This window comes from Ctenocephalides felis, unplaced genomic scaffold, assembly GCF_003426905.1.
Source record: "Ctenocephalides felis isolate EL2017-DRISC unplaced genomic scaffold, ASM342690v1 CF-g0.4_SCAFFOLD_03571, whole genome shotgun sequence".
Taxonomy (NCBI): Eukaryota; Metazoa; Arthropoda; class Insecta; order Siphonaptera; family Pulicidae; genus Ctenocephalides; species Ctenocephalides felis.
This window is the reverse complement of record NW_020539725.1, coordinates 67,489,697-67,500,799: the sequence shown is the minus strand read 5'-3', so window position 1 is coordinate 67,500,799 and position 11,103 is coordinate 67,489,697. Positions and strand designations below refer to the sequence as shown.

At 26.8% G+C, this 11,103-nt stretch overlaps 2 protein-coding genes across 2 annotated transcripts in view; one reads left to right on the top strand and one right to left on the bottom strand.

Moving 5' to 3' along the window:
• The window catches only part of LOC113386594 (progestin and adipoQ receptor family member 3-like), a 10,618-nt gene extending 1,593 nt beyond the window's left edge, over positions 1–9,025 (top strand). Inside the window, exons 2-7 of the mRNA XM_026624365.1 lie at positions 4,404–4,642; positions 4,704–4,923; positions 6,407–6,559; positions 6,619–6,807; positions 7,895–8,088; positions 8,892–9,025. Of these exons, the coding sequence (XP_026480150.1) occupies positions 4,404–4,642; positions 4,704–4,923; positions 6,407–6,559; positions 6,619–6,807; positions 7,895–8,088; positions 8,892–8,949 (1,053 nt within the window). The 3' untranslated portion in view covers positions 8,950–9,025. The remainder of the gene's footprint in view (positions 1–4,403; positions 4,643–4,703; positions 4,924–6,406; positions 6,560–6,618; positions 6,808–7,894; positions 8,089–8,891) is intronic.
• Positions 1–11,103, bottom strand: part of LOC113386910 (calcium-binding mitochondrial carrier protein Aralar1) — a 92,268-nt gene that overhangs the window by 79,574 nt on the left and 1,591 nt on the right. The window lies entirely within an intron of this gene.

Genomic DNA, 11,103 nt, shown 5'->3' with positions numbered 1-11,103 from the left:
ATAAAATAATTATTATCAATCTTAAATTAGGCAAAGTTATAGTAATCGTCCAAAAATCGAAATTGAAATTGTTTATTAATTTTTACGTTTCAGAGGTTTTGGCATACCATAGCAAAAATGGATACGTGTACGTGTGAGTGTGTATTTGTATGTGTGGATATAATTTTTTGTCTTTGATTTTCGAGATCACGGATCAACCGATTTGAATGATTCAAAAAAAACATTTGATTTGTATTAATTGGGAGACATGCTGATTAGTTTTTGGCAAAGGTATGTCTATCCGTTTCGAAAATAAAGAGCAAAAAGACAATAGCAGGTCAGTTTTTGAAAATATTGAAATATTTCACTTGTATTGACGTAATGAAGAATTGAGTAAATTTTTGTTTCGGAGAATCAGCAAAAAAGTTAAAAAAAAAAAGCAATTTTGCGGTCAAAAGTATCAAAAACTTTCAAGAAATTTCAAAATTTTCGAAAAAAAATATTTTGAAAAAATCGATTTTCAAAAAAATTCCAAATTTTCAAAAAAAAATTTAGTTTTCAAAAAATGGCAGTATTTTAAAACAATTTCCTGGCTAACAAGGCCACTAGTTTAACACAATATGACATTTTTCAATATTTATGCAAAAAAAAATCATACTCTATTAAATGTTGCATTTTGTATTTTTTCATATTCCCACAAATTGCAAAATTAAATTTGGAAAAAATACCTTTTAAAATACCAAATTTTGAGAAACCTACCTCTGACCTTTTTATAAGGTAATTTTCTCAGATTTTGCTTTATCTAGAATAATCTTTTTTTTTTGATAATTTTTGTGAATATTTTAGCTATGATAATATGTTGTATAATATTTGTAATTATAATTTGAACTATGAATAATTTCTGTTATTAAAATAAGCATTATATATAATTTGTATAGTTTTTGTCAAAACTTTTCATAAAAAAACTATACGCCAATGGCGATACTTCCGTACACAAATTTCAGAAATATTTCGCATTGCAAAATAATTTTGCAACAAACCAAATATATATATATATATATATATATATATATATATATTTATATATAATTGTATAATCTTGTATTCTATCCGGTTAGATAAATATTATTATGATGTCTCAAAAGAAAAAATAGAGAAAGCGTTCAGTTTGGCAATTTTGCTAAAATAAAAAGGTCACTTATTTATGTAATTCATTACACATTGCACATTATGTAAATATTATATTGAAAAAAATATTAGTTTTGTAACTGCTGCATTCTTTCTTCTATTTACACTATTATAACAGTATTTAGATACTATAACTTAGGGCAAATTGCTGGAACTTCCCGTACCGAAATGAAATATTCGAGGAATTTTAAATGTTTCCAAATGGATTATTGTAAATGATGTAATATTTATTATTTGTATTTTATAGCCAAAATATAAGAGCATATAAATTAGGCGACGATGTTTGTGTATGTTCACATAAAAAGTAAATAAACAAAACTTAATCGAGTCAAGTTGAATTTAAACGATCTCATTTCATATTTCTAAGAATTATATAAATTGAAGTGCAAAGTTAAAATTATTTAATTCAAGTATGAGCTTTTGGATTTTAGCTAGAATTAAAATTAAAATCCGAATCATTTTCGATATTTAACAAAAATGTTTCAAACTAATATTTTTTTTATTGAATTGAGTTATTCCAAATTCGACAGCACTTAAAATTATCTCAAGAATTGTGATTGATAAATAATTTTTTTTATTGTAATCATGTGTACCTATTAAAAATATACAAACAATAAAATATCGAAGCATTTTATTATTAAATTCAAGAATTGATTAAACTTATCAAAATATATAAATAATGATATATTGGAATTTTATTATGGTACGGAAAAATTTATGGACTTTAAAATATCTCAACATTAAATAAAATATTGATTTCAAATCAAAAATTGTTTTGATTATTTTTTAATTTTAAAATTTTTGGATATCGATGTATCGCAGAGACATTTTTAGACTTTGTTGATAAAAATATTTTTTATAAATTTGTTTATTCTATCTATATTTTTTTTCTATCTATATTTTATTATATTAAAAATTTCATGAGCTAAATTATTTTTTTTTGCAAATATAAGTAAAATGTTAAGAATGAGTACTTAATTTTTAATCTAGTCCAATAAACCAGTTTTTACCAAAACCAGGTACCAGATAACCCAATTTGATTAAATTTTAATATATACATATAATTTTAGTTCTAAATTCTGTAAACAATAGCCAATTTAGATAAAAAGGTTTTTTATCATCATTTTTTCTAGATTTTTATGAAACATACAATTTAAATAATCCAAAAACATTTTTTGTTACTCTGACAAAAATAATTCTTGTAAATTGTATTTGTTCAATTATAAGAGAATTTAATTCGTGTCGCAAAAATGTGATTATTATATTATTTTCATTGTTCGCATATTTTTCTAACAATTCACTTTTTTCAAGGCAAAATAATTTAATTTAAATATAAAATTTAAAAAATGTAACCAAAGAAATTAATGACTAACTAAATTTTAAATGTTCCGCGTTATTTTTGCATAATTTTGTTAAAATTGTTATGATACGTTATATGCAGATTCATAGATAATTTTTTAACCTTTTCAACAGTATATAACGTTATTGTTATATTTAAAATATGTATAATAAATCAGACGTGGATACTAAAAACTGAGCAACCAATTAAACTAATATTATGAGATTTCATAAAATGACACACCAATTTTGCAATTAATTTATAAATAATTTTGTTACGAACTTGATAAATTGCTATTTACAGAGTTGTAGATAATTTTATAAGCTTTTCAACGATATATAATAATATATATGTAGTTTAACAAATTTTAGCTAGATAAACATTTAACCAAAGAAAACCAAAAAATTTAACCAAAGAAATCCACTAACGACTAACTAAATTTTACATTTCCCGCGTTATTTAGCATAATTTTGTTAAAAAAGTTATAAAACGTTATATACAGATTTTTACATAATTTTATAAGCTTTTTAACGATATATAATAATATATATGTTGTTTAACAAAGTTTAGCTAGATAATCATTTAACCAAAAAAAAACAAAAAATTTAACCAAAGAAATCCACTAACGACTAACTAAATTTTACATTTCCCGCGTTATTTTTGCATAATTTTGTTAAAAAAGTTATAAAACGTTATATACAGATTTATACATGATTTTATAAGCTTTTTAACGATATATAATAATATATATGTTGTTTAAAAAAGTTTAGCTAGATAATCATTTAACCAAAAAAAATCAAAAAATTTAACCAAAGAAATCCACTAACGACTAACTAAATTTTACATTTCCCGCGTTATTTTTGCATAATTTTGTTAAAAAAGTTATAAAACGTCATATACAGATGTATACATGATTTTATAAGCTTTTTAACGATATATAATAATATATATGTTGTTCAACAAGTTTTAGCTATACAAACATAAATTTTAAGAAATATAATCGCAGTTACATAATGAGTGCTTTAAAGAATGCTATGAATTTAGGCACAATAATGTGCAAAAAACTACAACAGGATAAAGCACATTTGTATGTGTATTTGTACAAAGACAACAATAAGTTTCATTTTTTATATCAATTTTTGCTAATTTAGTTCTTTTCATCTAATCCATAAATCTGCCTGAAAGCAGATCCTTAAGATCTATCTACATCATATCGTAGTTCCCAAAATGGTTAAATTTATTTAAAAAATTTGAAGTTTAAATATAGAAAAAAGTTTGGAATAGATAATAATAAATAAATGACGTCTGCAATTCTGCTAAAAATTCAATCTAATGCTCGTTCCTATTCTCAGATATCAATGTCAATTTTTTTTACAAAATCATTTAATTTATTAAAAATATTTTAAATATAACAATAACGTTATATACTGTTGAAAAGGTTAGAAAATTATCTATAAATCTGTATATAACGTTTAATAACTTTTTTAACAAAATTATGAAAAAAAACGTGGGAAATTTGAAATTTAGCGGATTTCTTTGGTTACATTATTTTTTAAATTTTTGTTTATATAGCTAAAATTTGTTAAACAACATATATATTATTATATATCGTTAAAAAGCTTATAAAATTATCTACAACTCTGTAAATAGCAATTTATCACGTTCATAACAATATTATTTATAAATTAATTGCAAAATCGGTGTGTCATCTCGTAACATTAGTTTAATTGATTGCTCAGTTTTTAATATCCACGTTTATTTATCTAAATTTTTCTTATAATTTTTCCTTTCAAGCATTCAAAAATTTCTAATCATTTCTCGTACAAAAAACAAATATTTTTCATATTTATTATTTCTCGTACAAAAAATAATTTTGATTCCATTTTTTCCCTTCCAGCAACCATCAGACAGATCAAACGGATCCCTTACCAATGGATCTTTCAACAACGGATCGAGCAACAGTTGTTCGCCTCCAAATAACGGATTGTCGTTACCAAAAAACGGCGAAATGGATTCAGAAAAACAAAGATACAACTCCCAAACGGCGTCCACAAAAGCGGCAATATTGAGCACTCAGGAGGAATACGATAAATGTAGACAGTTGTATGATTATGACGAGGCACCAGCACATCTCAGGTAGGATATAAAAGATATATCTTTATCCAAAACAATTTTTTATTGCTATTTCTATTACCAGGTTCAATCCGTTCATAAGATCAGGCTATAGAGGCATTCTGTCTACCCAGATGTGCCTAGAATCAGTATTCTGGTGGACGAACGAAACCATCAATATTTGGTCACATCTTTTCGGATATCTTTTGTTTTTGGGTTTGACGGTCACCGATTTGGCGCTTCTGCAAATACAGGCTGGATGGTTTGATAAATTGATTGTTGGAGCACTTTTGGGATGTTTTCAGGTAATAGGATAAAAAACTACAGTTCTTATATCATAACTATTGTCATTTTAAATTACAACATTGATAACTGGTATTTTTTTTGCTAAAATGTGTCCTGCTAGTTGGGTGCCATTAAAACGACTAAGTTGGTGAGCAAAGAAAGTTTCATCTATGTAGCTCTGTGTATCATTGTCATTTTTTAACTTCCCGAAGGAGAAGTTTATATTTTCATCAAAAAATCCGATTCGCTAATTTTATATTTTTTCGACGTTTCAAGCCATTCTGAATCGAATTAGATCAAATTTGGAAAAAGTATGTGTGTGTGTGTGTGTGTGTGAACAGATTTTTTGCCGTAAAGCGACGTTTTCTCAAAAACGGCTAGAACGATTTCAAAAATTTAAAAGCCGTTCGATGTATCTCAATGAGGACTATAGCTTTTATCAATTTTGCGCGACGATCAGCCAAGCCGTTTCATTATAAATAGCAGAGAAGTGGAAATATTTTCGTCCACGTTTTAGCCCGCAATTCTGAATCGATTTTGAAACTTCAAGAACCGTAGGAAAAATATTGGTTTGGAATTGTGCTGGTTAGTTTTTGGTAAAGATCGGCCGGGCCGTTTTCTTGTAATAAAGTGTTGAAAAAAATTTTTCGACGATTGTTACGATTTTTTTTGACGGTAGATACCATAGTCTTATAGATCATACTAAAATATTACGGCCCGACGACAAGTCGTTTAATTTTAAACATTCTTCAAAGTTTGCAAAAATTGGTATCGTTTTTTTGGCGTTTGTCAAAATTAGACCTTTCATCAACATTTTCTCAAAAACGCCTGAACCGATTTCAGAAAGTTAAAAGCCATTTGATATATCTGAATGAGGACTATCGTTTGTCAGTTTTGTGAGACGATCTGCCAAGCGGTTTCTTTGTAATTTGGAAAAAAGTGTTAAACTTTTCGTCCACATTTAAGCTCATGCTACCAAATCGATTTTCAAAACATCAAAAACTTTTCGAAAGATATTAGAAATGATACTGATTGATTTTAGGTGAAAATCTACCGAGCCGATTTTTATGGAACTTTTTTGGCAATACATATCATGGTCTTATAGAACTTACTGAAATATTGCGACCTTACCACAAGTAATTTTATTTTAAGAATTCATCAAAATTTGGCAAAATGAGTAGTTTTTTTGACGTTTGTTAAAATTAAAATTAGACTATTTACTTGGTATAACGATAGTCTTAATGAACATATCTACCATTAGAGTCCTGCGAAAACTGATTCAATTAAAAAACTGTTGATTTTTGAAAATTTGCTTTTAGAAAATACTCCGAAAGTTAAGGTGTACGTTCGTTTTCAATTATGTGTAATAAATCCACTCATAATACTTTTAATCACTCACAAATTAATTTATTTTTTATTGATTAAGTCGATTATTTGCACATGTCGGGAATTTCATGTAACTTGCCTCAAGGCAAAATACCAACTAGTTTTATTTTTTTCCAGGCTTGCATGATCCTATCATCAATGTACCACACGTTCTCCTGTCGATCAGAACACGACTACAGAAGTTTCCTGGCATACGACCTATTTGGCATCTCCTTAAGTCTTTTCGCCATCTACATCTCAGGAATATACTATGCCTTCTGGTGCTTTCCGGTAAATATAATAGACCAACACCATATAACAATCATTTTACAACAATTTTTATTTACCAGGCTCTGAAGTTCTTCTACATGGTAACCGTGACCATCTTTTTCTGCGTTGCAATGGGCGTCCAATTGCCAAGATTTGAATGTTCGGATGCCATCAAAATGTTGACTTTTGTTATTTGGGCTGGTTATGGAGTAATTCCGACGATACATTGGACTATTGAGATGGGCGGATGGGAAAATGCAATGGTCAAGGTAACAGAAATAGATTTGGATGGACTTAAATTTTTATTACACATTAACTTCCCGTAGGGTAGTTATAGTAATGGGCGGAAATCTAAAATGAAAATTTTAGCATTTTTCTACGTTTTGAAGGTTTCTGAACATTTTGGCATACCTCAGAAAATATGAATGTGTGCGTGTATGTATGTGTGTGTGTGTGTTTTGTATGTCCGCATTTTTCGTTCACGTTTTCGGGCGCACGGATCAGTTCATTTGAATGGGTTAAAAAACATTCGATCCCTATTTATAGGAAGATGTGCTGATTAGTTTTTGGCAAAGGCAGGTTCAGCCGTTACAAAGATACGGAGCAAAGAGTGCAGAAAATACAAATCGAGTTTTTGAGATAACGGAGTATCGGATTTGAATGATCTAAAAAACATTCAATTTGTAATGATTGGGAGAAGAGATGATTAGTTTTTGTCAAAGACAGGTCCCGCCATTTCGAAGATACAGAGCTAAATGTGCAAAAAATGGCAGTTTTTGAGTGAACTAAGCGTCCGATTTGAATGATCTAAAAAACTTTCTGCTTGTATTGACAAAACAATTGCTTTTGAGGATAAAAAAAATATAATATTTTTGTAATTTTGGATTAAAAATACAGAAAATTACCCAGGCTAAGCACAGTCTAAGCGCCACTCTGGTATAAATGTTTATCCAAGTGAGTAAAACGCACTTTGAAAAATGTGAAAATGCCGCCAACCTAAGCACAGTATAAGTAAAAATGTCGCACAGAATTATTTGCAAATGCGTTTAGACTGTGACGATACTGGGAGCACTTTTTCAATTTTGTGTAAATTAGGTAACTATTTTTTTGAATTTGAATTCGAAATGAAATGACGATTGTTAATGTTCAGGAGATATATAGATTTATGAGTTACATTTGATTTGCTCAGATATATCAAGATAGCAAAATAATGAAAGTTACAGTATTTGTAATAATATATTTGTAAACGTTTAAAAATTTTCGAATATTTTATTACGGTACAGGAAGTTTCAGCAATTTGCCTTAAGGCACAATGCCATAAACCACTAGTACTATAGTTTTTTTTTCTCTTTTTAGTTGCTGTTACCACGTGTGCTCGGCATGTACCTGATATCTGGATTGGCTTTCCTGATCTACCTGACCAGGATACCAGAGCGTTGGTTTTCTGGTCGTGTCGATTATTTGGGACATTCTCATCAGTGGTGGCACATCTTTGTTGTTTTGGCACTTTACTACTGGCACAACTCTGGACTGATTTATATTGATTACAGGTAAAAAAGAGAAAATAAATCATCACATTTTGTTAACCATTATTGATGTAATAGATAAAATCCTCTTATCATAGATGAAAAGTTCTCACCAACTCGTAAGTTTTATAGTGTTTGGTTTGAGATCTTTTTACCGATGACTTTGTAGAAAAAGTAGACTGTTCACAAATATGGATTTATAAGTATATCCACGAAAGCAATAGTAGTGCTATATCCGGAAAATACAAATGAGAATTCTTCATTAATTAAAACCCTCTAACAAATTTGTCCTTTATCACCTTTGCATTTGGCGTTTAGTTTTAGGCACATCGACATTGTAAACAAATAACTGATAATTGATGATTATTATTATTAACACATTTTTTCCATAAGGAATGAACAAGTCAGTTTCCTTTCTCATTGGTGAAGTGGATCTGGATGTGTGTGTGTGTGTCAAGATGATTCGATGGAAGAAGTTTTAGAATGAATTTGAATTTATAAGTAATGTATAAGATTTGATTCATAACACTCATAAGATTTTATTTAGACAAAAAATAATGTTTTTCATAAATGTGTTTATATTATCACTAATAAATTGCCATATACCCCATTATCATTTTGAAGAAAATTTATACAAAAGACGTTTCGCTGAAGAACGTTTCATTCAAGTATATAACTAATATTCAAAATTAACGTCTATTGTGATAAAATCAATTAGTATAAATTATTTAAAATATTATAAAGCTTATTAAGTAATAAAAATGTATATTAGAAACTTTTTACAGTTTTTTTGCTTTAAATTTTTTATCATTTTATCTTTTTTTCAGAATGCACAACGCCTGTCCAGGACAAAGCGAAATCATACCAATTGCACGTCCATACTAAAATAGCGAAAAAACAGAGCAAAACTAAAAAAGTTTTAAAATTTTAAACCAGAATATTCAACAACCCTTTAAAAACATCACGAAGAAAAAGTATTCAAGCTTAAAACCATGACATCAGCTTCCACAAAAAAAGCCCTAAACCAAGGATATAGTGAATGATTATAAAAATACTATTTGTTTGTAATTTTTAAAAAGATCAAATAAAAATAGAATACTATTTGAATTTATATTAATTTTATGGTAAATGTTATGTATATAGTAATAGTGAAAATTAAAATTTCATAAGCATCATTAATTTGAAAAACCAAATTTGTATTCAAGAGTAAAAACAATTTTTGTGTAATATTAAAATTAAAGCATATTTTTTTCAAACTCTAAAATAATTTAGAATTTTATCTGAAAAAATATTTATTATCAAATTGCTGATATAGATTTTTCTTATTAGTTTAAGTGGAATTTAGAATGATTTATTTTATATTTTAAGTTTTTGTTATAGACTATTAAGATATTGTTAAAAAATTGCGTTTATGTATTTGATAACTGTGATATCAAAACGACAATAAATTGCAAATAGCAAACGCATTTCTTGGCTTTTATTAGAAAAAATGTATATATTCATTCTTATTTTATAACCACCCCAAGATAAGAGTAAATACCTTAAAATAAAAATGAACACCTTGGCATAGAAACAAATATTTTAATGAAAATGAGGACTCCAGAATAAAAACAAATATTTTTAAATAGACTGTAAAATAAAAATAAATATTCTAAAATAAGAATGAAGACTTTAGGGAGAAAAATACTCTCAAAAAAGACTGAGAAATAAAAATTAATATTTTTTTAAATAGATAAGAAGGCTTTAAAATGAGAATGAGGATCGCTAAATAAAATAAATATGAGAACTAATAAATATAAAAACTTTAAAATAAGATTGAAGGCCCTCAAATAAAATCAAAGACTCTAAATTAAGAATGAGGACTCTCAAATAAAATTAAAGATTTTAACATAAGAATGAAATAAAAATATGTATATTAAAGTAGATTTAAAGGCTATAATTAGAGAATAAGGATTTCAAAGTAAAAATGAATATAAGGATTCTAAACTAAGAATAAGGGTTCTCAAATAAAATTAAAGACCCTAATATAAAAATGAAGAATTTCAAATAAACTTGAAAGCTTTAAAATAAGTATGAGGACCCTGAATTAAAAATATATGTTCTAAAATAGATAAAAAAGCTCTAAAACGAGAATGAAGATTTTAAAATAAAATAAATATGATTACTTTAAAATAAAAATTAAGACTAAAATAAGATTCAGGACTCTCAAATGAAAATAAAGACTTTAAAATAAGACTGAGGACTTTGAAATAAAAACATATTAGGTTGTCAAATATCCGCTTTTTTGCTCTTGGTTTATAATACAAAAAGGCGGAAGGAAGATATTTGACAACCTTATATATTCTAAAATAGATATAAAGGCTCTAAAAGGAGAATGAGGGTTTGAAAATAAATATGATTACTTTAAAATAAAAATCAAGTCTAAAATAAGAATCAGGACTTTCAAATAAAAATAAGAAACTGAAATAAAAACATATGTTCTAAAATAGATATAAAGGCTCTAAAACTTAAAATAAAATAAATATGATTACTTTAAAATAAAAATTAAGACTAAAATAAGAATCAGGACTCTCAAATGAAAATAAAGACTCTAAAATAAGAATAAAGAACTCTGAAATAAAAACATATATTTTAAAATAGATATAAAGACTCTAAAACGAGAATGAGGATTTTAAAATAAAATCAATTTGATTACTTTAAAATAAAAATTAGGACTAAAATGATAATCAGAACTCTCATATGAAAATAAAGACTTTAAAATAAGAATGAGAACTCAAATAAAAACATATATACTAAAATAAAATTAAAGGCTCTAAAATGAGAACGAGGACTTTAAAATATAACTAGTTGGTAGATAAATATATAACTATTTGTATTTTGCCTTGAGGCAAGTTATATAAACTTTCCGATATGTGAAAATAATCGACTTAATCAATAAAAAATAAATTAATTTATGAGTTATTGAAAGCATTCCGAGTGAACGTTAACTTGGAGTATTTTCTAAAAGCAAATTTTCATAAATCCATAGTGTCGTCCACA